This window comes from Colletotrichum costaricense, assembly GCF_030867565.1.
Source record: "Colletotrichum costaricense strain IMI 309622 chromosome Unknown Scaffold_13.1, whole genome shotgun sequence".
NCBI lineage: Eukaryota > Fungi > Ascomycota > Sordariomycetes > Glomerellales > Glomerellaceae > Colletotrichum > Colletotrichum costaricense.
In genome coordinates this window covers 253,495-281,326 of record NW_026848242.1, presented here as the reverse complement: position 1 = coordinate 281,326, position 27,832 = coordinate 253,495, and the positions used below count along the sequence as shown (strand labels likewise).

Here is a 27,832-nt window from a genome sequence, read left to right as displayed (position 1 = left end):
ATTCGATTCTGCACTTTGCTGTAGAGCGGAGAGGTTTATCCACGTCTTCCCAAACTCCCGGCTTTATCTCAACAACGGCCTTTACCTCTTCATGGCACCTGGCCCATTACGATTACTCCCAGCCATCTTGACACTCTTCCAAACCCCATCGGCAGACAGGCCCCGCCGTCACATTGACAAGAACTCCTCCACGCACTCCGCCGGGCCGATAAACCCAACATACCCATCCGGCCTCACGACCACCATCCCGGCCCCCTTTTCGAAGCCGTACCGCTTGTGCAGCACTCCGTCCACGTCCTTGTAGCCCCCTTTTCCAACCGTCTCCCCGGCGTAGATCTTGATAACACCGTACTCCTTGAACCTTCCGTCCGTGACAATTTTCTCCTCCGCCTTGTCCAAGTTCTCCTCGTCGTCCCCCGCACCGCCTGCAAACAGGAAAATCGTGTGGTCCCGCGCGCTCGTCATCCCGAGCAACCACTTGCCCTTCTCGCCCCTCTCGTCTGTGACTTGCCCGTCCGGCGCCCGCCAGCCGCCCCTGACAGGCCCATCAAAGCCGACTGCCGTGCCGACAATGGAGCTGTTGCGGTACTTGATGGCCATTTGCGAGATAAACGTGTACAGCGACAGCCGTCGCGCCTTGTTGCTCCAGATTCGGGGCACGATCCACGGCATCAGGCAGTTCCGCACTGTTGTGAAGATTGTGTTTTGCGACGACACCATGGTGAACATGCGATCTGTGCCCGTGAGGAGGTGCTGTCCGACCGGGTGTCGCTCTTCGTTGTATGTGTCCAGGAATGCCTCCTCCTTCTCGCCGCGGATTACGGCCGCGAGCTTCCAGCCTAAGTTGATGGCGTCCTGAATGCCAGTGTTCATACCCTGGCCGCCCGCAGGGGAATGGATGTGCGCCGCGTCGCCGGCCATAAATAGCCGTCCGTCGCGGTAGTTATTGACACCACGGCAGTTCCACCGGAAGCTCGTCAGCCACAGCGTCTCTTCAATCTCCAACTTCTTCCCCATCATCTCCTCCACAAATTCTTCAATCTCCTCTTTGTCCGGGTCGCCCTCGCGCTTGCTCCTCGATGATCTTTCGCCTACGAAGCGGACCACGCCGTTCTTGAGAGGAAAGACGACCATTACCCTACTGCCAAGAAAGAGGGAGACACGCTCTGTGTCGTAGTCGCCTATCACTTTTGCGTCGCAGAGCATGAACTGCTGAGGGTATTGCGCACCCTCAAACGTCACGTCGGCGCTGTGCCGCACGACGCTATGTGCGCCGTCGCAGCCGACAATGTACTTTGCCCGTACGATCTCTTTGGACGTGCCTTTTGTCAAAGTGGTGCTCGCGCGGACGCCGTCTTGCTTGATATCGTCCGCCGACACACCCCGCTCTACAGTACCGCCATAAACCTCCAGTTGCCGCAGCATGGCAGCCTCGGTGTCGACCTGGGAGATCCACAGCGGCAGGCCGAAGCGGGTATCGTCGAAGCCGAGGTCGTCAAAGGTGCCGGTGACGAGATGGCGCTTGTTGCAGTAGATGTTGACGCCGGGTCCCGCGGTGCCCTCGGCGAGCATGGACTCTGCGATGTGGGGGTGGCGGTGGAGGAGCTCCTGTGAGCGCGGCTGCACGGCCAGGGCGCGGGACTTGTCTGACGGGACGGGGGCCTTGTCGATGATGCGGAAGGGGATGCTCTGCACCGAGAGCTCGAGTGCGAGAGTAAGGCCCGTGGGGCCGGCGCCGATGATGAGAACGTCTGTTTCGCTCATTTTCGGTAGTGATGATCTCTTGGTTGACGATGTCAATGGTCTTTTCTCTGATGGTGAATGCATTGGTGTGTTAGTGCTTCTGAGTGGGCGATGGCAGCAGACGCCAACCGCGACGAGGCAAGGCGGGATGCTACTTTAAATAACATCTTTTTCCCGCGTAAGTTCGTTTGGGTCATACTGCGGAACATCTAGGGGACTCGATATGCTTCAAAGAGGACCAGAGTTTCCATGCCCAACATCAGCTGAACGAACACGTCGGCACCTCGCCTTCACAAGCTCCGTGCTTCATCATCACCGCGTACGTCACGTTCATTGCCAGATTGTCGAGGGAGAAGTCCGCGGGCGAGAGGTAAGACGGGGAAACACGCAATTTGATTGAGGTGCAGGGTTGTCCACACAACGCATGTCAAGGACAGATACGGGAACCGGGGCCAGATTGAGGCCGGTCGCACGCGGGGCAATGGGGTCGTAACATTCTTCTAGCTGGCGATGGCGTTACTTTGAACGGTAAAGTGTATTCTGCCTGGACTTGGCTGTCCTTCCTGGGCCACTTGGGACGATGAATGCGTTGGCTGGCGGTGGTTGAAATTAGCTTGTAGTCGGCGGGCGGGAGTTGCAGCTGGGATCTATGGGTGAGTCGAGTCACGTGAGGTATCGGAGGTCGGTCGCTTTGACTCCCGATGCTCCGACTTTGTGGGTCGCCCGGTCTTGGAAAGTGTGCAGAGTGAAGGCTGAGATAGTCATCTGGATGCTGCGACGAAGATCCAACGGAGAGCTTTTCTCGTCGATCTCGGGCAATGCAGGGATTGATTATAAGTCCAGTCATGGAAGTCCCTCACTCGAACTTTTATAAAGCAAGCAAGATCAGTATTCATGCCTTTGAGGGTTTACTTGGGGTGTTTCAAGACGCATTTCTCCAGAGGTTGTCATGTGGCCCTCGTTTGTTGGGGAAAATGCATCTGATGTGTCTCTTGGCAAAAGTCAAATGAGATAGACTTTGGAACCTCGAGATAAGGGCCATTTAGAGCCCTCAACTGAGAGTCTGCCACTTACCTTCACAGGATGAACTAGTCGGAAAGAAAAAATCTCGGCTCCGACATTAATTGAGATATCCAGATCAAAGATCTCTCTCTGGCGTTTTGAGAAGTCGCATTCCGATGCTCAATGCAGGCCTAAAGTGAAGAAGGAGATGCAATCCGTTTCAGCTTGGAAAGTGAGAGACGAGCTCAGAAGAAGGAGAGTCTAGCATTTTCTAAAGTTGCAGTATAGTAAGTTAAATGGTAAGTATTAGGTCTCGATTTGATGGAAAAGGTAGGAAAGCGCGAAGCGAGGGTGGCGGTGACTCTACTCTCACCTACCTACACCTGGTGCACAAGGACCGAAACCTCGCCAATGCCTGACAAACTGTTTTACGACCAAGGAGATAAGCATATTTTATTACACCTTTTTTTCTTCTTCTTTATTTTAGAACAAAGAGACAAAGAAGTATGTAACGCATTCCACACACTAGCATTTCCAATAAGAAATACATTACCTTGTGAGTAAGATAAGAGAAGGAGGTGACAGAGTAGAAGGATTGTGATTGCTACACTGTACATTGTCGATAGCAAGTGCCTGCGTCCAACAACCTCCCTCAGCGACATTAAGAAGGTTCTTCTTCGTCTCTCCGAATCGGTGATGCTTCCTGCAGATCATGCGTCCAGTACTTCCAAGCCAAGAGAGCATGCGTCGTGGCCTTGGCAAGAACCGAAAGCGTGTGCCCCGGGTAGATGAGATACTCATTCGAATCGTCGCTTTTCTGCACCAAGTCTATGGAGAATCTGGCCCCTGAGGGCTGGACTTGAATGATTAGTTGAGCTTTCACTGGCCGTTGAACTTCCAGAAATAGAGTTCTCAGCCTACCTTCTTGGCTAGGTTGAAGTGATGGAACAACATCACGATCTGGGCGTTGGTGTCGTCCCATACTTTGAACTACATTGGTCCAGACGTTAACAATTTTACTTTAGACTCTGGAAATAGTTGTGACTCATAAACTATAAGAATACTTACATCCTCAGTCCTATACTTTACGAGAGTCCCGGCCTCTTCTTTCCACTCTGTGTACTCCGGCGACCCGACCCAACTTCGCCGGAATTTGAGACCAATCTTGACCGTGTCTATTGTCTTTTTGTCTTGGCGTTGAGAGATCACGTCCGCGAGTGAGTGAAAGTGTGCTGTTTTCTTGATCATTAGGGACTGGGGATCTATTTACGTCTGAATCAGTCTCTCAGAGACTGAGCCCGGTATCTCAGATTACTTACCAGTCGCGCTTTCAGCCGGGTAATGCTGTATCTCAATCTCAAACTGCGGATCGCCCCTTGCGACAACGGCAGCATATTTGCGAAAGCCCCTGTCGGATTCACTTCGTATAAAGATTATCGCATCGCTCGAACCGTAGGGTATTAGTGGGAAGTAGATGAGGATCAAGGCGTCGTCTAAATTCAGGGGATATTTCTCCGCCACTGCGAAGATGTACTTTTTGCCGAGTCGCGAAAAGAGTCCTGATTTTGTGTCGGCTTCTTTGAGACGAAATATGCCTCTATTTGTTCTTCAGTAGCGGCTCTATGGAGGGAATGAGTGATGAGGAGGATGTTGGCTGGACTTACAGGCGACTTGGGATCAGAGTATGGTCCATGGTTGGTCCAAGGTCTATTCCTGGTCAGGCACACGCACCGAAATTGATTGGTCTTATTATGGTTCTATGTCTTCATTATATTTATCGCGGTTTCGCAATTGTCCGTCCATGTTATATCGCCGTCATCGCTCTCATGTTCTGCGACAGCGCGCTAGTGTGCGGCTGATTCGAACCAGCTGAGCTGTGTTGCCCTGAAAGAGTGCCTTGCCAAGGCGCCATCCCCTAATTTTGCGTCTTCTCTCAGCCAGTCATTTTAGCATGTGTTTTCCCTAAGTAGTAGATTGCCAACAACATGTCGGAACATTCTTGTGTAGTGAGGTTAAATGCTTCATTGCATCTCGTTCTTAACAGTGACGTGAGTTGATTGTTGAAATGGCTAGTCTCAACTACGTTGAAGATATTGCCGCAACTTTTGCACGTCATCAATATGAATTTGCTGGAGCACAAATCAATTGTGCTACTAGTGAAGTCAACATCGCTAAGCTATGGATTTCCTGAATGTCGTTTCATGGCCTTGCTGAAGCCCCTCTTGCTTAGAATGTTGAGCCAACACCAATGTTCCCCCGAAATATCTAGACCCAACTAACACGATTCCTATGAATTAGGAGTAAGAGTGTTACTATTGGCTCAAAATCCATTATCGACCAGATAGTGATTAGGAAAAGACTAATTGAACTATCTGCAGCCATTAAAGGTGGGCCTCTGGCTTTTAGTCATGGATAAATAGCTCCCCTCCCCACCCTGGGCTGCTTAACTGTGTAAGGTAGTTCACATTCAGTGGGTTACCCAGAATGTATGATCCAACAACAGGAACGTCTTTCATCATCTCGTAGTATATCTGTTGATCTGCTCTTACCATGTGAGCTTGTAATCTTCGCTCAATGCCTTTAATCTTGGCAAGGTTGAAGATCCTGGCCTATATCCGAGCCGAGGTTACGGTACCCTCGCTAATTGGCCGGGGCTGGGATCCCAACTTGGAAGTTGCGTCTTGGAACTTTCAACCAACAGAGCACACTTGAACAGTTGTTATCTTCTCAATCAACAGAAATGTGATTGAAAAAGCGGAGAAGCTGTATAAAGTCAGGGGCTCTTTCGAAAAAGAGGGGTAAAATAAGACGATCGTCTCCAGAACCACATCACGCCCATATTCATTCATTCCATAAATCGTGCCAGCAGCCCCCAACTTCAACTCAGCACGTTCACAAGACCAACGGGCTATCAAACATGCAACAAAATGAAGATCAGCCGCCCATTGAGGCAGATGACTCTGGAATCGACGACGCCTCCTCCATCGGCGGTGTCTCAACAGACGAATCCAGCGCATCGCTGAGATCGAGCATTCTGGATTACCGCCGTGAGAACGGACGGACGTACCATCGCATGAGCGATGGAAAGTACGTTTTCCCGAACGACGAGCGCGAGCAAGATCGTCTTGACATTGTCAATCATATCTGGATGTTGGCGCTCGACAATGCCTTCTGTCTGTGTCCCAAGAACGACGGCACAAAAGCTAAGAGAGTCCTCGACATCGGAACCGGCACTGGGACCTGGGCCCTCGACTACGCGGAGACATTCCCGGAGGCCACCGTCCTCGGCGTCGACCTCAGCCCTATCCAGCCCGGTTTCGTTCCCCCCAACTGCAGCTTCGAGGTGGACGACTTGGAAAAGGAGTGGACCTGGACCAATCCCTTTGACTTTATCCTCTGCCGAAACATGAATGCGAGCTTTTCAGACTGGAACAACATCATCAAGCAGGCGTACGACCACCTCGAGCCCGGTGGCTACTTTGAAATTCAAGATAGCCACTGGCCTCCGGTCGCTGATGATGATACGATGAAAGGCACAGCCATGGATAAATGGGGCGATCTTTTGGTCGAAGCCTGCACCAAGATTGGGCGCCCCGTTGACAAGGAGACGGTTCAGTTGGTTGGCAAGATGGAGGAGATGGGATTTGAGGACGTGAGGAGGGTTCCGTTCAAGTTCCCGTCCACGGGGTGGCCCAAGGACAAGAAGCTCAAGGAGCTTGGTGACTGGAACCGCTCCATGCTCTCGGGCGGTTTGGAGGGCCTAACTCTAGCGCTGCTGACCCGTTACATGGATTGGTCCAAAGAAGAGGCATTGATACTCTGCGCGCAAGTGAGAAAAGAGTTGGCAGACACACGTATACATGCGTACTGGAATGGATATGTCATCTATGGACGGAAGCCTTTGAAGGCAGGCGAAGAGGGTAATGCCAATTGAAGCGCCAGAGAAGAACAACGATGATGCCAAGGCAGATTGGGCACAGATTGATTAGAGGAATTTATGAGACAAATTATGTTCAAATTTGACTAAGCAGAGCCGGGCATGTGCCCTTGATGACGAGTTCGAGATTTGACTCCTTTTTGAGATGTTGATAAGCAATGTAAGTTCTCTGCCCTTCAATCGATGTAGCTTCCCATGCGGTTTACTAAAAGTTCCGACAAACCTCACAATAAACTCAATCATTCATGTGACATGTCAGGAGCTTAGAGTACTGCTAATCATGCTTAGAGGGCGATGTGGTACACGTACCCAAGGTTCTCAATAGGTCTTGTCTCATCCCGACTCCCCGTATCGTGAAATTTCTGGAGAACTTTAGCATTGCACGGCAGAATAATACTGTTGTTGTCTCAGCCACCCAGACACATCATTTCGGAGGCTATCAAGGGCTCTCAAGGCACGATGCAGTGGGTGTAGAAGCCAGCCACAAAGCGTTAGTTAAAGCCATCTTGCCCTCACCCCATGCATCTCGATTTGATCTTGTAACAAGATGAGACATATCTTATCAGATAGAATTTCTCATGATGGGAAATATGCCCCATTCTGTCTAAGATCTAGTCCATATCTTGAAACCACCAACGACTCCCAGCCTTGGGATTGGTTCTTATGCGACAACGGTACTTGAGACTTGGCAGACAGTTCTCTAACCTCTTCCAGTCATAAAAGTCGATTACCGAGGTCTGAGACTGGTTGGACCTGGTTGATGGGCCATATAAACTGCCAAGATCATGGATGGAATGCGACTTCGGCCTGGCAAAACCGAATGGTGCCCAGCAGCCAGTCAGGGACAACAGTACTGCGGATCCTGAAGCATTCCTCCGAATTGCGTGCGATCCCCAAGAAAGAAAAGGTACACAAATAAGAACTCCTCTTCATAAGTGCAACAATCAAAGATAGTTTGACTGAAGTATAAAGGTCTTCTGCATTCTCTCAATCCCCACCTCAATATCCCATCCTCATCTTATCTCTACATTTTGCAGCACACAAACTTTAGGACTCACCTCCTTTCAAGTCCTACAAACCACCATGGCTTCCGACGAAGTTTCCCAGCTCTTCTGGCTCCAGTACGGCGATGCCATCCGACAGGAGTCTGGAGTTAGAAGTGACAACAAGATCTTCTTCTTGGCGACCGAAGCCCAGAAGGGTCCTCTGGCCGGCAACAACGTTCCTGGCGCTTACACTGCGCGGGGATTGTACAGCCTCGGCAACAACTTATTGTCTACCAACAGCGTCTTCTACAGTCCGTCTGCTCTGCATGGGTACGACAAGGCAATCGGCCTGTGAGTGTAACTTTACATTGTGTGAGGATACCGCCCGTGCTAAAGCCATGTTCTAGCTACTTGAACTGGGTAGACCTGGTAAGGAAAGTCCTCTGCTGCACTACAGTAACTCTGCTAACGAACAGAAGGGAGGAAAATCTAACCCTGCTTTGGATGCCAACTTTCTGGATGCCTTGAAGAAACAAGCCACCTACCAGAAAGCTTTTGACAAAGAACAAGACAACGCCCATGCGCAATGGAGGCGAGATACTGACCGCGGGTTGACCGACAAGGCATTCAATGTTTGGGTTCAGAGCGGCAATGCTCCGGCTCGGATGGCTGCGAAGGACAACGTCGACAGCATCTCCCAAACGATTATCAATCTTCAGTTGCATCAGGGAGGCCCCTTGGCTGTCGCCGTCAAGAAAGATAGAGACAGCCTCCGCATGGGCAAGAACGAGGAGATGGACTTTGTCGGGTACGTTACAAGCTGGGATGGTGTGAACATTGCGATTTAATACCGACCGAGGACTGACACTCTGAAGTTACAACATGCACGCTGCAATAGATAATGGTCTCAGCACAGCCGAGATCATCAGCAAGAATCACCAGGGAGATGACATTTCGGAACCGTCCTTCCAGCGTCTGCCCTTGTACGAAGCTGGATCCTACAAGCAGTTCGTGCAGGATGCTCTACAGGAAGCCAATGACGGCGACTACAGCTCGCCTCAGAGGATCGAAGTCAATATCGATGTTGAAGGAGACGCATCGGACTACGAATTTGGGCAGACTGGAGGTGACGGCAATATTGGAGCTGGTACCGGGTGGTTCTCATTTAGTGATGACGCCAGTCACTCTGAGGAGTCCTACGTCTTGGAAACCGGCTCCGAGTCTTCCGAGGTCGAAGTCACCGTCACCTACAATTCTATCCAAGCTATCAGCATTACCACCGGTCCATGGTATTCCCTCCTATCCCCAGTTATGCTCATCATTTCTGGTACAATGGCTGATTCTTGTTTTCAGGAACGTTGATATGAGCAAGTATAAGCTTCGATCGGACGCCCCAAACAATATCAAAACTCTCACCAGGGCGAGCCAGGCTATTGCCGTGGCAGGTCTTGGCTACGAGATCACGGTCGGCGAGTCGACCGCCGAAATCCTCGATACCAAGTTGGAGGAGACGAAGAATGCCGGGGGCAGCATCAGCATCTTTGGCGTTCACATTGGTCTGGGAGGCAGCGGCGAAGATGAGACGCACACTTATGATTGGGATTTGGATAGCCGGACCTTCAGAGTTACCCCAAACTTTGACAATAACGTTGTCACTGTGGTCGGCGCAGTCGCGGAGAAGTACTGAACACGAGTTCCGTTCACCTTCTGCGGGCTGCCCATAAGGATTCCTGCAAGTAATGGTAGACACAGAATCCTTGATAGTCAGCTATCTAAACGTTGTGAGACGGGGCGCCTCCCACCCGCTGACTCTTGGAGTCGTCTCCCTCGTTACTTGTGAACTTAGATATCAATACGTCACGGGCTGGCCTAACCAACTAATCGAAAGCAATTAGGTAAGAAGTGAATTTTATCTCTAGCTCCGGGACCGCTTTAACCACCACGTGCTACCTAATCAGGGCCGGGCCGGCCGGCCATCTTCCGGCCACGCTAGTGCTCCCGCCACGGGTGCATCAGGCTACAATAAGAGCCCTAGAGCCATGCCCATATCAAGCTAAGGCGCTAGACCCGTCGACGTGATCTGACTAAGCTGATAATACTTAAGCCTATCGGTGCATTGATAGCCTCAGCTAGGTCTTCGCTATTAATAAAAGTTAGGCAGCAATTCTGACTTCGGTATCTTTTTGCAACTTAAAGGCATTAGAATCAGTACCGGTGCCGCGGCGCTAAGACCTTGATCCTTGAGTAATAGGACACGAATAAGGACGTATATCCAAACATTCAACACGTGACCATGGTCGATTCGATAAGGTAAGGAGCCCAAAAGCGTAGGGAAACTCACGCTGAAGTTACTACAAAATGCAGCAAAGACATGTGGTCGAGGGCCTTGGAAACTCTCCCACCCGACGAAAAGGGCCGACTGAAGACCTTTGTCGATGTCGACGCCGACGGGCCAGAGGTGTTGAGCGACATCCTCCAGGCCGCTCAGCAGAAGAAGGTCGAGGCACAGGAAAAGCGGTGGAGGTTTACCTGGCATGGTCATACCTACATCGTTAGAGACTATTTGGAGAAGATTATTGCCTGGGTAGAAAGGTTCAAGGCTGTGGGTGATACAGCTGTGCAGTATGACCCTACTCATGCGGCGCTGCCTTGGGCCTGTGTTCGCTTCTTCCTCCAGGCGGCCGTCGATAACGTGCGGGCTTTCGGCATCATGGCTGAGAACATGAGCCAGGTTGTAAATCTCATTGCTCAATCTGCGATCGTGGAGGACCTGTATCTGGGTCGCAACCTCAAGATTGCCCGCCTCCTGGAACAGTCACTCACTCGACTGTATGCTCGTATCCTGCGTTTTCTGGACAGAAGCGCCAACTACTACTCGAACGGCACGGTTAAAAACTTGGCGAAAAGCGCGCTCGGTGACTTGGAGGCTACAAAAAGTATTTCCGATCTGGTCGCCGTCGAGCAGGACGAAATCGAGCGTTGCATGGGGATTGCAGAAGCCGAAATTCGTGAGCTAGATGCCGCAGAGTCAGAGCAAGCTCAATCTCAATACACGACGGACATGAAGAAAATCTTATCGGCCCTAAAATCTCCAATTTGCAGGATTGCCGCAGACACATCGCAACTCCTAAAGCTATCCCAAGAAACTGATCGCCAGACCATATTGAGGTCTCTCTCCACGTTGCCGTATCCGTCTCATCACCAGGCTGCGGTCCGTGGGCGTTTGGATGGGTCAGGAGAATGGCTGTTACATCACCAAGCCTTTCGCAGCTGGCGGGGAAGCAGTTCGTCCACGATTCTTTGGCTGCACGGCATCCCAGGCTGCGGGAAAACAAAGCTCTGCTCGGTTGTCATCGATTCGATAAAAGCCATAAAAGCTGAATCGGCTGAGCTTCTGGCTTTTTTCTACTGCGCCAGAGATCCGCGAGAACCTTTGCGAGGACAGTGCAAAGCCGCTGTACAGAGTCTTCTACGGCAAGCTGTAGCTATGTCCCCGAACCGAACAGTCCCCAAAGCAGTGAAGAGTATGTATGAGAAGATACAAGATGAGGGCTTCGAGGAACGTGAGTGGTCGTTGAAGGAATGCAAAGACACTCTCATCCATGTCATGGACATCTACCCCTCACTAACAATCGTTATCGACGCTCTGGATGAATGCGACGAGGATGAACGGATGGACCTTCTCGTCTCGCTTAAGGAAGTGAGAGACAAGTCTGCGAATCTGGTCAAAATTCTTATCTCGAGTCGTGACGATGTTGATATAATCTCATCGCTAGCCGATACGTCAGACATCAGAGTCAGCGCCGCTCACAACTCTGTGGATATCAACCGATTCGTTGATGAGAGAGTTAGTGCGCTCATGGACTCTCGAGAGAACCTCTACGGCCCTGGACTTCCGGGACTTCGCCAAGATGTTGCGTCAGTTTTGTCAGAGAAGGCTGAGGGAATGTAGGTGTTTTATCAAGAGTAAACAGTCATTGAAACTACTGACATATCGAAGGTTCAGATGGGTAGACCTGCAGCTCGAGACGTTGAAGCGTGCGAAACTCGACCAGGACCTCAAGTCTCGGCTTGGCCGCCTCCCACGAACCCTTGACAACTCATACTACGCAATCTACTGCGCCATCCAAGACTCTGGGACATTTGCAAAACTCCTTGCCAACGGCGTGTTTCAATGGCTGCTCTATGGACAACAAGCGATAGAAACGGAGACATTCGCGGCCTTCATCTCCCTTGTTACCGGGGCCTCGGTTATCCCGCTGAAACCACAGCACCTGTTGGACATTTGTGGAAATCTGGTAGAGATTGACCCAGCACTCAACGTCTTCCGCTTTGTCCATCTGTCAGTCCGCGAGTTCTTCGAACATTTCCAGGGCCGTGGAGATGAGACATTCACCCCGTCAAAGGGACATGCAGCCTTGGCCCACCACAGTTTGCTGCACATATGCTCCAGCCTGGCTCCAACTCGCATAGCCGCCAACCAGGAGCTGTTGGGGAAAGGCATCTCCTCGTATCCCATTTCCGAAAAATCAGTGAAAAAGTACGTGGACCAGTACTGGCATGAGCACGCCAGGCTAAGCGGAGAAAATCGTTATAAGGTCCCTTTTCAGCCGCTATTCGACACTTTTATTAGACCTCATCCAGATTCCTCGATATTCGAGATCTGGTGTCGTACCGCTGCTTTTGATGGAGTCACGGGACTGGAGCTGGAAAGGTGTTACTCAGCTACCAGAAGCCCGGCCCATCCAGTGTGGCTGGCGTGTGCTTTTGACTTGGAGAAGGCCATAGACTTCTGCAACTGCCAAGGAGGGTTTGACACGGAAATGAGAACAGGTGTTTCTCTTACGCCCCTACTCGAAGCTGCTAGACTCGGTAGCCCTAGCACCCTTCGCAAGTTAGTGGAATGCGGGGCCGACGTTTGGGCAGTGACGGCCAACTACCGCAAGGGCGTCGCGGACTTTGCCCTTGAGAATGGGCATACGTCTGTGATTGAGCAACTCGAGGAGCTCGGTCTGATGAAACTTCTCGCATCAGTCAAGGCCAATGATGGCATGGGCTCCTCTTGCCCGAGGAGATTGGCCAAAGATGAGGCTGCTATAGAGGAGAGACCATCTGTTCATGTCGACTTTCTTGCTCATGAATGGAAGGATGGAGAATTTTGGGCCTCTCGGAGATACCTAGCGTCTCACGGATCCGAATACGGCAACAAAGCTCGCTTGGAAAACGCCGCATGGCGTGCTTGGACGAAGGCTAAGGATGGTCTAAAGACCGTGTCGCCAGAGAAGCTTAATTGGTTAATCCCCTCCTCCGTCTCTGTTTCTTCTTTCGGCTGACCATTCCCAGGTTGAAAGATTGCGATGTGACCTGGCTTTATGGGCCAATGATTACGGGCTCGAATACAAGCCCAAACGGTTCCAAATCAACAGAAAGTCGGTCTTTCAACGAGAACGAGTTTACAATCCCTCTGCGTGGGAGGGAAATAAAACATGTTCACTTTAACGAGCAAGTTATGCAAGCCATCTCTGTGGGTCTCAGAGAGGAGGATGTGGATGTGTATGTTGACTCCCCAGACAATGGCAATCATGAGGATCCGAACGAATGACTAATTTCAGAGGAATCCGAGGACATTTATTCATTAAGGTAATTATAGGCCAGAGGACGGTAATGCTTCCGCCAACAACACTTAGGCCCTGATCTTTCCGTGCATATTTCCAGGTACCAGTCGCTAGCGCTTATATAAGCTATATACAAAGATGTTAAAAAACCTTTTTATATCTACTTAAACTGTTTTTTTTAAAATATGATAGCGCTATCAGATCCGGTCTCTCAGTAATACTAAAATTATTTAACGTTCTTTTTAAATAAATTATTTAACTATATTAGAAAAATAAGTAATAACGATTAAAACTTCTAGCTCTGTTAAAATAAGTATTTTAATATTCGAGCTATTATACTCAAATAATAAAGTAATGTAATTCATGAATATATCCATAGTTCTAGCATTGTTTACGGGAACTTTCGAGTTTTCGTATACTGCGAAGGGCAGATTCTGCGCGCTATGTCTACCTAATCCCGCTCAAGTAACATCAAGCCCACCCTCCTAACCGTTACTTCGGGTCGTCCTACAATATAGCACTACAAGAATTGTACTCTTTGTCATAAATAGAAAAGACGTTAGATCAGGAAGAGGTCGGCGCCTGGGGCATTATTATAAAGGACAACATCGTCACTGTCGGCAAGATGATCAACGCCGAGTGGGAAAAGATTTCGGAGCAGGTCCGGGCCTCAAGGCGCACCGCCAAGCTGTTGGAGTCCCGCCTCCAGGAGCGAGAAGCCATCCTGGCACAGTACCACCAAGAAGATGAAGCCGTCGACATGCTTGGAGCCGGAGGTCCTCTGGGATTCTGGGTAAGGTACTTATCTATTTGTTGCTAGATGCTAAAACTCTGCTTGGCGGTCTCGTCAACCTAACTAAGTTGAGATTCCTGGATATCTTCCGATCTCAAGGTCAAGTATCGAAGTATCAACATTAGAAGCTCGAGATAAGTGATTAATAACATCTAGATACCTAACCCACGTTCGTAAGCAAGTTAAAATGGAAAAGAAAAGAGGCAAAATAATTCAACTTGAACTCACGACCTCTCATCATTCTAGCGACCAAGCACCGGTACATACGGAATACACAACACGTATTCACCAAACATCAACATCGCACCGAGCGTACCGCACCGAAAAATGCACAAAAAAACAAGCTATCCATGGCATTATGTATGACCGTGAGCCAACATACAACCTCGCTTCCTGGAAGCTAGAATTGTACCGCTCAACCATCGACTACAACGGACGGTGCTTGTTGACAACCACTTTTCACTTTCCCTCCCTATCAGGGTTCGACACATCTCTGATTTCAAAACTCGATTGATGTTCTATCTGCATCCCACCATACCTTAACATATTTTGACAACCCCAACGCCTGTTGAACCCTTGTACCACAACCACCTCTCACGATGCACCTAAACCCCCCTCACATCCCAGCAGCAAGAGTATACCCCCCATCAACAGCAAGCGTCTGACCATTCAAATACTGATTACACGCAAAAAACAGCACCGTAGACGCCATATCCTCATCCCGACCAGGCCGTCCCGCAATAACCTTATCAGCATACTTCTCCTTTGGAATCTCGCTCTTCTGCTCCTCATCAGCCGGCTCCTTGGTCGTCATCTCACTGGGGAAAACACCAGGCGCGATACTGTTCACGCGGATCTTCAACCCATTGGACGCAATCTCCTCGGCGAGCATGCGGTTCACGTGAATCGTCGCCGCCTTGGACGCGTTATACGAGAAGTGGTGCTGCGACTTCTTAATCATGCCGCTGATGCTGCTGATGTTGATGACGGTGCCGGACCAGCCGTGCTGCTTGTCTGTGGATTTCTGCAGGAGGGGGAGGAAGCTCGCGGCGACGTAGAAGACGGCCGCGACGTTTGTGCGGTAGGTCTCGGTCCAGTCCTCGAAGTCGGCGGAGGCGTCGTCGAAGAGGCTTGCTTTCATGTCCTGCGCGGAGTCGCTCTCGACTTCGAAGGCGGCGCTGGAGACGCCGGCGTTGTTGACGAGGATGTCGAGGGCGGGTTCCTTTGATTCGATTTCCTTGTAGAGTTTGTCAATGTCGGATTTCTTGGTGACGTCTGCGACGATGGGGACGATGGAGCCGGGGACGTTTTGGCCGTAGGTTTGGACGGTGTTGTCGAGCTTGGATTGGTTGCGGGAGGTGATGTAGACTTTCGCGCCGTTGGAGGCGAGGGCTTGGGTTGCCATTAGGCCTATGCCTGTGCCGCCGCCTGGAGGGGGTTAGACCACGGTCTCGGGGGATGAGGGAGAGGAAGTATCGTACCCGTGACGAGAGCGACTTTGCCAGTGAGGTCAAAGAGGTGGTTGCGGGTGAAGAGCTTGTTGCCCTCGGGGCCGGATGTCTTTTGGCCAGTAGACATTTTGGCTTGTTGGATGGGGTGTTTGCGGGATGTGATGTGGATCGTGGGTGTGGTGTTGGGAGAAAAGATTGTTGCGTGTGCTCGCGTGATGAGTGAGGTGGAAATACTCAATTTAGCTGTGTTGACGGCGTGAGGGAGCACAAGAAGAGGTGAAGTTGAGGGCAGAAGGCGGCGGCTATATAATCCTCGTACTGAGGTGACGACTGGATGGGAAAGTACACGGGATGATCTCATCGTTATCTAACAAATCGAGACTAGATGCAGAAGGCGCCAATTGAAGCGTGGGAGACACGGAAGAGGCTGTCGTGTCATCTTAAACACAATGCAATGCACGCGCGGGAGCAACTGCAGCAAGCCCCAAGCGGTGCTTTTAAGGGAAATAGCCCTGTCATCGAGATTCTACGGTCGGACTTACACACGTAAAATTCTCGTCAGGTAAGGCTGGCAGCGAATTAGTGTCCGCCATAGGGAGGGTACACGAGCGGATGAGGTCAGTGAAGCCTCCTCCATGACGACACCCACATGCAGTCAACCCCTGGGCCCGCGGAGGGAAAGATCCGGCGAGAGCTCCGGGCGCGGGGGAACTGGAGCTATGGCGGGGCACATGGCATGAGGTAAGCCGACTGCCCCGCCAGTTTGACAATCTAGACCGGCCCAAACTTACACAACCTCACCGACAATACCTCACCTCACCTTGCTCACCTTGCCTTCCTCACCTTGCCTTATCTTGCATTGAGCCTCCACTAATCACACCAAAGCAACACCAACAAAGACACGCCCCACTGACGGCACGTAGAAATAGCCTAACCATCATGTGCATAGGAAGAAGCCATCCTGGGTATTTATTCATACAAAACTAATACACTCACGCCCTGATTATCCTCACCTCACAGTGATGTGCTGAATAGCACTCTTCCACTTTTGCTCATCGCTCCTGTGAATCCCATGTTAGCAAATACATCCATCATCTACACATCAAAAGGGAGATCAAAACTTACTTGTCAAACTTGAGAATCCTCCCCAGAACAGGCACAAGCTGCTCCCGCAACTTATTGTCCTTCTGCTCCAAAAACTGCAACATAATCGTCTTGAGATACAACGTATCCGCAGACCCTCCCGCACCTCCAGCCGCAGGCCCACCATTCAGCCCAGACCGATTCGAGTCCATCGAACTCCGACCGCTTGTGACACTCGCCCCAAGCTTGGTCTGCACCGTCTTGAGCTCCTTATGCACCTTGTCAAACCTCTGCTTCGACTCCTCAAGCAACCTCCTCAAATCAGACTTTTGCCTCTCGGCGTCCCGAACCTGCTGCTCCGACGCGTCCAGCGTCGTCCGCAGATCCGAAACAGCAGACCGCATCTCCTTGACCTCCGCCTCGGCCTTCTCTTCCACGGATTCAAGCTCCTCCCGCCTCCGCCTCCACTCCCTCTCCCGGCTCTCCAGCTCCTCCTTCTCCGTCGAAAGCGTCTTGATATCCCGCTCCAGGTCGCGAATCTTTTGCTTCAGCTCCTCCGTCTCCCTCGTCTTGCGGCGCGCGAGCGTGCTCGATTCGTCCTCCATCCGGTCCCGCTCCTCAATCGCAGCCTCCATCCGCGCCCGCATCTCCCGCACTTTACTATCGGCGCGCTCGTCCACATCAGCAAGGAGCCCCCGCATCCGCTCCGCCTCACGCGATCGCTCCGAAAGATGCTTCTGGATCTCAGCCAGCTCCTCCTCGAGCGACTCGGACTGCGACCGCGCCTCCTTGAGCTGTATCGTCAGCTCGCCTGTCTGGTCGCGCATGCTGCCCAGTAGACCCTGCGCGTTCGAATACTGCTGCGTCTTGAGATCCGCCTCCTCCTGAAGAGACTTCTTCTCCTTTTCGAGCTTCTCGATTTGCTCTTCGAGCTCCTTGACCTTGGGCCGGAGTTTGTTGGCGTCTTCCTGCACCCGCTGGAGCTCCCGGGCCGTCTTCTCCTCCTTGGCAGCGAGCTCAACCTTTTCGGCCTCGGAGCGACGCAAGTCGCGTGCAGACACCCGCTGGGCATCCTCGAGACGGAGCTTGTTGTTCGTCTCGGCTTCAACCTTGCCGCGGAGCGCCTTGATCTCGGTCTCGCGGTCCGACGCCAGGCGTTGCGCCCTCGTCACTTCTGCCTTGAGATCCTTCTCCTTCTTCTCGAGGTTACGCAGCTCTGCGTTCTTCGCGGTAAGCTCCTCCTTGGTCGTCTTGAGCGCAGCAGAGTCCTGACGCAGGCTCTTCATCTCAGGCTGCGCCTTTTGCAGTACCTCGCGTAGGTCGGTGAGGTCCTTGTACCTGCTTTGCGCCAGCTGTTGCGCGGCGCCGAGGTCAGACTGCAATGTCGAAGACTTGCTCTTGAGATCCTCGTATTCGCGCTGGAGGTTATCAAATTCGCTTTGGAGCTTCTCCGTCGCCTTGGCGTCGTTTGCCGAAGACCCAAGCTCCTTCTCAAGCTCCTCGATCCGCGTCTGCAGAGCTTTCTTCTCAGCCTCAAGGTTCTTGATCTTCTCCTTAGCCACAACATGCTCCTGGCCAATCTCGGTGACCTCGTCACGGAGCGTCTCAATTTCCTCGCGAAGATCCTCCTCGGTCTTGCGCTGCTTCGTCAGTCTCTCGATCTGGGAGTCCTTGGTGGTGACTTCCTCCTTGAGACGAGTAATCTCCGCTTCCAGAGCATCCGTGTCAACATCCTTGGCCTCCTCAGCTGCGGGCGGTGTCGCGGTTCCTGCGGTCGTAGTGGGCGTGGCAGGCGTCGCAGCGGTGGCGGCAGCAGCACCGCCCTTGCCCTTCTTCTTCTTGTTCTTCTTGGCGTTCTTTGAAGTACCGGCAGCACCTCCAGCTGCGGGCGTGTCGGTCGGCCCAGTTGTTGTTGGGGTAGCGGGTACGGATTCGCTCGCCTGCTTCTCAAGCTGCTTAGTAAGGTCATCGATCTTCTTCTCGTTGTCAGCCTTCTCCTTCTTCAAGGTCTCGATCTGGCCGTTGAGAGTCTTGATATTCTTCTCCACGTCCGTCTTGGCGGCCTCCACCTCCTTGACACGAGCTTCCTCCTTGTCTGCGCGTGCATTGGACTGTGTAAGTTTCGACTGTGCCTCCTTTGCGTTCTTTTTGGCAGAATCGACTTCGCCCTTGAGCTTGGCCTCGACCTCCTTGAGCTGCTTCTGCGAGGCTTCCAGACGTTCAGTGAGAGACTTGATCTCGTTGTTTCTTGCCTCGAGCTGCGTCTCCAGAGAAGTCTTGACGGCAGCCACATCGCGCAGCTCACCAGCCTCCTTGGTCACCTTGTCGAGATTCTCCGTGAGATCGGCACTGGATTCCTTGGCGGCGGCGAGTTCGGCCTTGAGCGAGTCGACCTCTGTCTTGAGCTCCGCCTTGACGGTCTCAACCTGCGCCTTGAGCTTCTCAATCTCCTCGTCCTTGGCCGCCATGTCGGATTCGTACTTGGGCGCCTCCTCATCGTAGGAGAAGAAGTCGCCCGTAGCCTCGTCGGGCTTCTCCGCCCCAGGCTCCTGCGCCTTTTGCTTGGGAGAGAAGATGCCGAGAGCCTGCTGCAGGGGGGACTTGACAGCGGACGCATCGGGAGACTTGACGGAGCCGTCGTCCTTTGTGTCCGTCGCGGCGTCCACCTTGTCTCTAGACTCTTCCGTCTGAGGAACCAATGCAGGTGTCGGCGGCGCAGCCTGCGCCGCCTTGAGCTCCTCAACCTCCTTTTTGAACTTCTCCACGTCCTTCTCGGCGGCTTCGCACTTCTTCTTAAAGTCGTCCTTTTCGATCGACACCCGCTTATACTCGTCCATAATCATCTGCTCCTTCTGCTTCAAGGAGTTGAGATACTCAACGAGAGCCTCGGGTTCCCGGATCGAACCGACGCTGGTGTGCTCCTTAAGTACACGCTCAAAAGGCTCGATGGAGGTGGCGCGGCCGTGGGCGATTCTGTAGGATCGGAGGAGTTCTGCACTTTCGTTAACGTTCCGAGTTCCATCACAGTAGTTGGCATGTGCGCGCGCGCGAGAGTGGTATACACACCAGGATACGTCTTCTCCAGCTTCTCCAACTTGCGAAGCTTCATCTTGACCTCGGGAGACATCTCCGTCGCAGCAACCGGCGACGCAGCAGCAGCAGCAGCAGCGCCCTCAGCACCCTTCTCCTGGTCCTTGTCCCCGTTCTGGCCCTCCTCCGCCTTATCCTTGACGTTCTCCTCGCTCTTCTCCATATTGCCGTCCTTATCCGCAGCAGGCTTCGGTGTGCCTACGCGACTCGGTTCCTCGCTGTCGTCAAGCGCAAACGCCGCCTCAAAGACAGCAGGGTCCGGGTTCGAGGGGCTTCCGCCGTCGTCCTTTGCGCCGGCGTCGGCTGCCGCCTTCTTGGGACGGGGTCGTCGGGCGGGCGACTGGTTGCTCCGCGAGGTGGAGTCGGACCTGCGCGGGGTGCCTGTGCCTGTGCCTCCGCCTGGTTCGATGCGCTGTCGTGCTTGCTCCTGTCGAGCCTGTTCCTCCGCGATTGTCCGATCGATGGCGCCCTTGAGCCTCTGTTGGATTCCCATCATTGTCAGCGGGGACAGGTCCTGCTTGGGGTGGGGGAAGAAGAGAGGGCAGAAACGGAGATTGGGAGGAAAAGGGAGGCGAAACCACCACGTGTAGGTCTAGATCAAGGTTTTCTTATCCCGGGGAGGAGGGTCTGTGGAAAGAGAGTAAGAGGGTTTGGGGAGGAACACCAGAGACGAACCTGGAACATGTTGCCGATCTAGGGATGATGGGATTACCCTGTGACCATGGAATCCCTCTCTGGGTGTATCGTTTACAATTCAAAGGTGCAGCAGGGAAGGTAAACGGTAAAAGTGGCTCAAAGTCTGAGAGAGCTCTATGCGCAATGGTCGATGTCGAGGATCGAAGGGCGCTGCATTATTGGTGGCGCAAGCACTACGTGGAGAAAGGGAGAGGGAGAAAAGGAACGTTTGGGCCAGCGCTGGTCTTTTGGAGAGGGTGTTTGGGACGAGAGAATGCGAATGGTGTGTGTGTGTGTGTATGTTTGTGTGTAGGTGTGTGGTGGACGGGGAGGAATTTCATCCAAGGGACCCTTCGTACATTGGATGCAGCGGGTTTGAATTCACAAGTGTCCTTTCCTCACCTTTACCTTACCTTGGGTAGTACCTTAGTGAGGCGCTCAGCCTGCAGGGAGCTGTTCCAGGGTCACCGAGGTGCGTTGCGTTGCGTTGCGGGTGTGGGGACCTCTGCGCCCTTTAGCGTTCAGCCTCAGCACTAGCCACATTCGGTCCTCCGATCCACCGGTACTGCGGTGCTACGGTGCATCCCGGCTTCAAGCCCCCGAGTCCCGGAACGCATGTGGACATTAACGCGTAAGTGTCTCCCACGAGATGACGGCACAATAATCAAAAATCTGTCGATGTGTTTTCTATTTTGTATGCTGTGACTATGGTATGAAATAATCGGCTATAGCTAGCCAGCGCAGCGGTTCCCCATCACCACACCCCATTTTGTTTTTCAAGTCATTTACCGCCCTTGCCCTTCCGCTTCTTCGCCGCCGCCGACCCACCCTGTCGTCCCGTCGTCTTCACGCCGGCAGCTTGCTCATCAGAATCCTCCTCCTCCTTGATAGGAACATCATCATCAGACTCCTTGAACTCCTCGCCTGTGGGAACATCATCCCCCCGCGAGGAGCCGAGCACTTCCTGCATGATGCGTTTTCCCTCCTCCATCTCGCCGTTCGTGGCCCCGCAGCCCATGCACTTCCACGTGCCGATATCTGAGAGGGCCTTTGTGCCCGGTGGGGCCTGCCCGTTGACCAGCCTGCAAGTTTTGCAAATGAGGGCGATCCTGTTCTTGGATGCCGTCTCGTCCTCGCCGAGGAGGAGGTCCATGATGCGGTCGTACCAGTGCGACGAGCCCGGCAGACCCTCGGCTTGCGCGAATTGCTGCGACTGGGGCGGCGGTGGAGGCGGGTGGGCGTAGGCGTTTGGCGCGAATTCTTCAGTGGGTTCGAGGCCGTTGGGCGGCTGCTGCGGGGGACGTCCGGCTTGGAAGCCAGGAGGGGGACCGTCGCGGCGTTGAATGTTGGCGGTAGGAGGGGGTACCATGTTCGTCCGGCCTCCAGGAGCGGCGACTTCGTGTTGCCTGCCGCCCTGCTGCTGCTGCTGTCGCGGCTTCTTATCATCGTCCCCTGCGTTCTGCTTCTTGTTCTTGCCCTTGCCTTCGTCGCCTCCGTACTTTTCGAGGAGCTCCAGGGTGGAGTTGTACTTTGTGGCGTCCTTGAGCTTCTGGATCGTCTTTGCGCGCTCGGCCTGCTGCTCCTTGAGGCGAGCGGATAGAGAATCGATGCGGTAGTTGAACACGGCCGTGACGGTTGTTCGCGTGAGGTAGATGCTGAGGAGGGCATGGTCAGTGTCTCATGTTCGCGCAGCCAGATTTCCATGAGAGAGGTAGAAGAACAACGTACAGGAGAGGGCCTCCAGCGACGCCAGTCCATTCTGAGGCGCCCATGTCGTTCCATCCTACCACGAGGAAGATGACGATGGAGTAGACGAGGTAGGCAAAGGCGAGGTACAAGGACCAGAGCACTCTGATGCGACGGGAGGTGGCGCGCGCGCCATCGAGTCTCGCTTGGGTGTCTGTGATCTTGGTAGACAGCGCAGAAAGGGTCTTCTCGAAGGAGGCGGGGGAGGAGTCGTCACGCTGTGAATCGGAAAGTCAGCGGTTCATCCGGTCCATTACAGAAAGCGCGCATCATGCGCATAATGAGAGGAGGTCCTAGGTCGTGGCTGACGTACCCTCCAGGGCCAGAAGGAGACCATGGCGAAAGATGATGCGGACACGTGCCGTGCTCAAAGCGGCATGGCCCAATTCGAGGGACCGTAGCAGAAAAGACAGGGGAGAAGCGCAAGTCAAACAAAATGGAGTATGAAGAATCGCGGCGGATGCAATGTTATGCGCAGTGGGAGATCGGACGAGCAGCGCCGCCGTATGTGTGGTCCTCGTGGCAGCTGTGGTCGGCGGGAAGAGGTGCGGGATCGGGGAGGTCGAGAGGCTGAGGTGGTGATGGCCTGGGAGGGGAGGAGCTTTCGTGACACAAATGGTCCACCTTAGGTCTGGTGTCCACCTCAGGCAGTTGGACAGCTGTTAGGTTATGACGCAGCCTCCCAGGGCACCAGCGAACAGCTGTCCCCGGCGCTGAATGAGGAAACAGTGGGCCCGAGCTCTCCCTGCCACCACTAACATAGAGCTGTTTTAGCGTCCTGACAGCTCCGGGATCAAGCCTCAGCTGTCCTGTGGAATATCAGCCTCAAGGACCTCACCTTAATTAAGATACATGAAGGGTGATAAAACACCATTAAGTGGTAGCCTCAACAACAAAACTGCTTAGAGTCAAACACATCCGGTCTATCTATGGTGGAAATATTGGGCTTCTAAGTGAGACGCTGGTTCTGGGAATATCAATATCCGTAATACATATAATGAGCCTCAATTGTTTCTCAAGAGTTACGTGATCAACGAATATCGATAGAAAATCTGACAAGGAAAGCCAGCGAAGAGGTGGAAAACAACTAAGCAATAATGCTCCGCAGTCAATCTTCACAGAGACTTCATGTACACTCAGTCTACACTTTTCTTGAACCGAACTGTGGCCATGTCTCATGCTCGCTTGAGAAGCTGCCTTCGTACAACAAGGACCAAGGTAAGGTAGAAACAAAACATGAACCAAGCACCGAGGCTCGGGATAAGATGCGTTCAGATGAGACTGAAGTTCGCTGCTAAGAGCATAGGCTACTAGCCATAATCAAATAACCCATAATGTTCCCTCACGATCTCGCAGTGACGTGGCCTCAAAGAAAAGAAAACAAAGTAGCATCAGGCTGGAGGCAACTGACCAATGCGATAAAAGTTGACTTGAGTCCTCGATATATCTTGAACCCGAAACAGACTCTCATGTTGTGTGATCAAAATCGAAAGCTAGACGACGAAATCACTATTGAGAATGAATGAGTCCACTGAAAGACTTACAATGACCATCGTTAGTCTCTCATTCGAAGTCAACTTCAACGACCAATCAAGCCAGAAACCATCTCCCAACTCTAGTATGGCCGAATTACTCGGATGCTTCAATGTCCAAGATGTGCCATAGGAGTATCGAAGGACTCTAAGATTTTCCATATGGGATCTCCCGTACCAGCCAGCAGATTATACGGAGAACTACCAAGCTCGCGAACCTCACCTCAAGTATCGAGCACAAACGAATATAAATCTCATGGGCAACTTGACTATCTACTCTTTCCATCACCACCACCCAACATCACCACGGCCTCAACCTACCTTATACCGCCCTACCCAACAACATCCCACCCCTGCATCAAAACCTCCGCCTCAATAACCCCAACCAACCTCCTAAGCACCCCCAAAACCTCCTCATTACAAAAAACCTCCACAAGCCCGTCACAACTCAACCCCCTCAACCGCTCCCTGACGACCCTAACAACAGCGACCTCCCTCTTCCTTCCCCCCTCCCCTCCCTCAAACGGCTCCTCCAACGCCTCCGCCAACGCAGCCTCAAAGTTCTCCCTTACAAGCGGTCCGATCTGTCGTTCTAGAGAAGTGAGGACCTGTCGACGGATCTCGTCTACCAGACGCGCGCGTTCGAGGGACAAGGTCTCGGTGACTGTTTGCGTTACGAGGGCGCGGAGGGCGGCGTGGGGGTGGGTTTCTGGGGTTGTGTTCTTCATGTGGATGTCGCCGTCCATGTCGATGCTGCGGTGCGAGGAACCCGAGGAGGTGACGGCGGGGGGTTGGGGCAGGATGATGCGCTTGCGGGGTGTGCTGTGGTTACTTTCTGGAGTTTTGAAGTCCTGGGAAGGGCTGCTGCTGCTGCTGCTACTGCTACGTGGTGAATGCGTCTTGGGGGTTCGTGGACGACGGCATGGCGTTGGTGTTGATGGGCGGGAGGCGACGTGCTCTGCGGGACGGTTATTCTGTTCGGCTTGTAGCTCTGCGAAGATCTCTGCTGAGGAGCGAGGGCGGAGGCTGGGTTTCTTTCCACGGGTGAGGGTGGAGGTGAAGGGTGGGAGGGCCTTGCGGTGCGTACCTTGGCTCATGTCGATGTAGAATGGGTTTGTCTCTAAGAGGACGGCAGGGCGGTGGGCGGGCGCTGGAGGGCGTTCTGCGTTGGGGTTACTAGAGGGCATGATAGGCCTATTTGATCTAGATGTTGTGAGTAGTTTGAATGTCTTGGAAAGGTTCTCGTCATGGTGAGCTCTTTCTGGCGATGATGGAATAGCAAGTGCTGGTGGCCTAGTCGCCAGCAAGGTTGATATATGTCGCGAGCTTCGCAGCTGCTGGAATTTGTGAGCCTCGTCGTGAGTCACCATAGATTCAGAGTATGTCGATAGTCACTACAGTCAAGATGAGGCAGAAACCACGCCAAGAGACAATCACTCGGCGATGAGTGAGCATCCCGGACTCATTAAGCCACTCCAGATCGATCTGTCAAGACATCCACAACACAACCATGGCTGTCCGAGTCGTTCCCAACTAGGGCAACCTGCGCAGCCGAGGGTTCGCGTCACAATTGACAGACAAAACTATGCAATTCTGGACAAAGACACAACGAAACAAAAAGGGCATGCATGTCTTGACTCGTCACAAACCGTTACAACTGTGTCGCCAAACGTGCCTTGCGCGCCAACAACGTGCCAATGTGCGCGAGCTGCACGTCCTGCAGACCGACGTGGAGTGCTAGCCCCCCTCTCATCGCCACATCAAAGTTCTCCACGGTAAGCGACGTTAGGGCGCTAGGAGGGGATGTGGGCATGTCAAATTGACAGGCAAACATTGTGGAGGGCCCCTGGAGGGGAGAGCAAACTTCCAGCAAGATGCGGATACAAACAGCCCGTCACATTCGCGCCGTTGGAAAGCATGTGCTTGTGACTGGATGTTGACAGGGGAGGAACAACAAGAGGAGAGGTAAAGGAGGAGGAAAAAGCAATTCTCCTGCAAGAAAAGGGACGAACCGAGACCATGCGAACCACACTCTGCCTCTGTACGGATAGTTGCGCGCAAGTTGAAAGTCTGCCTCTGCCACTCTGCGGCCTGCCAGCGGTGCCAGTAGCCAACTCCAGCTGCAAAAATAGTCCGCTCAAGGTTAAACCCCGCCTTATTTCCTCTCAAGACTCCAAGAGAGGTTTAGCTTCTCGGAGGACAAGAGCTGCAGGGTCCTCTTCCTACCACCTCAGCTCCTCAAACTAAGGCAGCAGGGTAGGTAGTCACGTAGTATAGGGTTGAGTTGTCATGTACGAAGTACTCCGTACGGGATACTGATATGCGCGTTTGCTGCTCAGAGGCACAGTACAGCACAGATCCTGCAGGTAGACCGCCCGGGAGGCCCTCCGCGAGTGCGTTGCGCCGGCCGCCGCGATGTGCAGGTCGTGTCTTAGGGAACGGGACGAGTATGCGCGCCGGTTCTTTGCTGATTTTCTTGCTGCACTTTTTTCCGTTTTTTCTTCTCGGGGGGTCGGACTGTCGTATGGTAACAAATGAATGCCAACCGTCGTTGCAACTCTGGGTAAGTGATCCGCCGAACACGGAAGATGCTGGTGCTCTTTTCGGGCTCTTGGTATTTCTTCAATCGGCGAACGGTGGAGGGCGAACCGGGACCACCGGACCGCGCAATCTCTTGTCCTTTACGCAAGTGGGGAAAAAAAAGGCGAGACACAGAGAGAATCGTATTCCCGAGGGTCCAGGTCCCGTTAGTGTACTCCGTAGACGGCGAGCGGAATTATCGAGATCTGGATGCGGTTGAAGCCCGGGCGGAAAGGGGGTCGGCGGCTGATTGAGGGCCGATGGCAGGACGATACAGTCCACACGCGATCCGTTGGTCCGCATGGCGCAAAGGTGTCTCGCGGTCGGAGGTCTGCAATGTACCCGCTGGTCGCATGTATCGAATTTATTTGAATCAATTCGGATCAACAGCAAAGTGTCCTCGAAGCGGCAGGCAAGCCGCAGGCCGCAAAGCAGTGAGTCGGGAGGGTTGGATGGAGGACCTGGGAGGAGCTGCGTGAAATAGGACTTGGCCAGTGGTCTAGACGTCACTCGGTTCGCAGATGCTGCCCATTGTAGTTGCTGTCACTGCCTCTCAAGTTACAAGTGAATTGTGAGTTTTGACGTTGTATTCCCTCGGCGGAGAGGTACTGCGCAGAAAGGGAGAGAGTGCGACATGATGTGCAGACGGTGACTAGGCCCGCGAGATTGGGGGGTTTCATGGTGGACGAAAGCTGGAGAGCTGTGCGTGTAAGTGAGGAGAAGCGAGCACGTAGGCACCGTAGGATGCGCGGGAATGCAGGGAACAGGGCGATCCGTAGCGGCGATCAGCACTGTCAAGTTGTCGACTGTGTTGGAGTCTATGTGATGCTTGCTGTACAAGTGAGTGTGAGTGTTGTTGAAATGCCATGTTGCTTGGGCAGAGATGGGTGTCGGCCAAACGAACAGCAGGGACACTATCATTACCAGAGCAAGTACGGATAGCTTCAGCTCATTGCAAAGTGTTATTGTCGCAAGCTTTCTGTGGCATCTGCGCTTGCACATGTCAACTCCCCATGATCAATGATGATCCATGGAAGATGGTATCCACTGGGATGCCGTCACCACAAGGCCCAAAAGTGACATGCTGCTGACCTGCTCGGTTCGGATAAATTAAGAACAGAAAAAGAAAGGGAGAAAAAAAAAAAAGAGGAAACAGACAAGGACCAGGAAGAGAGGGAGGGAGGGAGAGAGAGAGAGAGAGATTGGAGATTGGATGAGATGTTGTTGTCATAATCAAAGATGAAAATGTTACGAGAAGACGGCCACTTTGAAAATTCAACAGCAGCACGGGAACAGTCGGGAGGACCATGGTCATGTATTTCACCGTACAATTACTGCGGTGACGATACTTGATGACTACTCGCACGCACGTCGCTCGTCCCATTGGCTCCGGTCTGGGCCGAGCGGGTCCTCCCCTGCCCTGGGGCGGTTGGTTCCTGCCTCGTTCGATTCCCCCAGCGGATGGGCTGTTTGTCAATTTTGGCAGCGACGTTCGACACTGCACGAAAATCAGACCACCTGCCTCCACTGCACAGCATTCACCGCACACCGCACACCCCCATCCTCTTCCTACACCCCCTCCCTTCCTCCCTTCTCACC

At 52.9% G+C, this 27,832-nt stretch overlaps 10 protein-coding genes across 10 annotated transcripts; 3 read left to right on the top strand and 7 right to left on the bottom strand.

The window, feature by feature from the left end:
* Positions 1–168: 168 nt before the first annotated feature.
* Positions 169–1,764, bottom strand: CCOS01_11524 (FAD binding domain-containing protein; the record flags this gene model as incomplete). The annotated part of the gene is made up of 1 exon (XM_060459677.1): positions 169–1,764. One exon carries the CDS (start codon positions 1,762–1,764, stop codon positions 169–171), a length of 1,596 nt encoding a protein of 531 aa, XP_060309508.1.
* A 1,642-nt stretch (positions 1,765–3,406) lies between these two features.
* CCOS01_11523 (uncharacterized protein) lies at positions 3,407–4,438 on the bottom strand (the record flags this gene model as incomplete). The annotated part of the gene is made up of 5 exons (XM_060459676.1): positions 3,407–3,598; positions 3,667–3,735; positions 3,814–4,007; positions 4,065–4,342; positions 4,410–4,438. 5 exons carry the CDS (start codon positions 4,436–4,438, stop codon positions 3,407–3,409), a joined length of 762 nt encoding a protein of 253 aa, XP_060309507.1.
* Positions 4,439–5,662: 1,224 nt separating this feature from the next.
* CCOS01_11522 (methyltransferase domain-containing protein) lies at positions 5,663–6,679 on the top strand (the record flags this gene model as incomplete). Its single annotated transcript, XM_060459675.1, has 1 exon — positions 5,663–6,679. One exon carries the CDS (start codon positions 5,663–5,665, stop codon positions 6,677–6,679), a length of 1,017 nt encoding a protein of 338 aa, XP_060309506.1.
* A 1,086-nt stretch (positions 6,680–7,765) lies between these two features.
* Positions 7,766–9,355, top strand: CCOS01_11521 (uncharacterized protein; the record flags this gene model as incomplete). Its single annotated transcript, XM_060459674.1, has 4 exons — positions 7,766–8,019; positions 8,093–8,476; positions 8,544–8,957; positions 9,022–9,355. 4 exons carry the CDS (start codon positions 7,766–7,768, stop codon positions 9,353–9,355), a joined length of 1,386 nt encoding a protein of 461 aa, XP_060309505.1.
* A 684-nt stretch (positions 9,356–10,039) lies between these two features.
* On the top strand, positions 10,040–13,001 carry CCOS01_11520 (uncharacterized protein; the record flags this gene model as incomplete). Its single annotated transcript, XM_060459673.1, has 2 exons — positions 10,040–11,616; positions 11,669–13,001. The coding sequence occupies 2 exons, from the start codon at positions 10,040–10,042 to the stop codon at positions 12,999–13,001; spliced, it is 2,910 nt and encodes a 969-aa protein (XP_060309504.1).
* Positions 13,002–14,692: 1,691 nt separating this feature from the next.
* Positions 14,693–15,654, bottom strand: CCOS01_11519 (short chain dehydrogenase; the record flags this gene model as incomplete). The annotated part of the gene is made up of 2 exons (XM_060459672.1): positions 14,693–15,504; positions 15,558–15,654. 2 exons carry the CDS (start codon positions 15,652–15,654, stop codon positions 14,693–14,695), a joined length of 909 nt encoding a protein of 302 aa, XP_060309503.1.
* Positions 15,655–16,536: 882 nt separating this feature from the next.
* Positions 16,537–20,196, bottom strand: CCOS01_11518 (GRIP domain-containing protein; the record flags this gene model as incomplete). The annotated part of the gene is made up of 3 exons (XM_060459671.1): positions 16,537–16,588; positions 16,653–19,602; positions 19,677–20,196. The coding sequence occupies 3 exons, from the start codon at positions 20,194–20,196 to the stop codon at positions 16,537–16,539; spliced, it is 3,522 nt and encodes a 1,173-aa protein (XP_060309502.1).
* Positions 20,197–21,156: 960 nt separating this feature from the next.
* On the bottom strand, positions 21,157–22,458 carry CCOS01_11517 (uncharacterized protein; the record flags this gene model as incomplete). Its single annotated transcript, XM_060459670.1, has 3 exons — positions 21,157–22,030; positions 22,104–22,339; positions 22,435–22,458. 3 exons carry the CDS (start codon positions 22,456–22,458, stop codon positions 21,157–21,159), a joined length of 1,134 nt encoding a protein of 377 aa, XP_060309501.1.
* Positions 22,459–23,985: 1,527 nt separating this feature from the next.
* Positions 23,986–24,840, bottom strand: CCOS01_11516 (uncharacterized protein; the record flags this gene model as incomplete). The annotated part of the gene is made up of 1 exon (XM_060459669.1): positions 23,986–24,840. The coding sequence occupies one exon, from the start codon at positions 24,838–24,840 to the stop codon at positions 23,986–23,988; it is 855 nt and encodes a 284-aa protein (XP_060309500.1).
* Positions 24,841–26,791: 1,951 nt separating this feature from the next.
* On the bottom strand, positions 26,792–27,316 carry CCOS01_11515 (uncharacterized protein; the record flags this gene model as incomplete). Its single annotated transcript, XM_060459668.1, has 2 exons — positions 26,792–27,221; positions 27,282–27,316. The coding sequence occupies 2 exons, from the start codon at positions 27,314–27,316 to the stop codon at positions 26,792–26,794; spliced, it is 465 nt and encodes a 154-aa protein (XP_060309499.1).
* Positions 27,317–27,832: the final 516 nt, after the last annotated feature.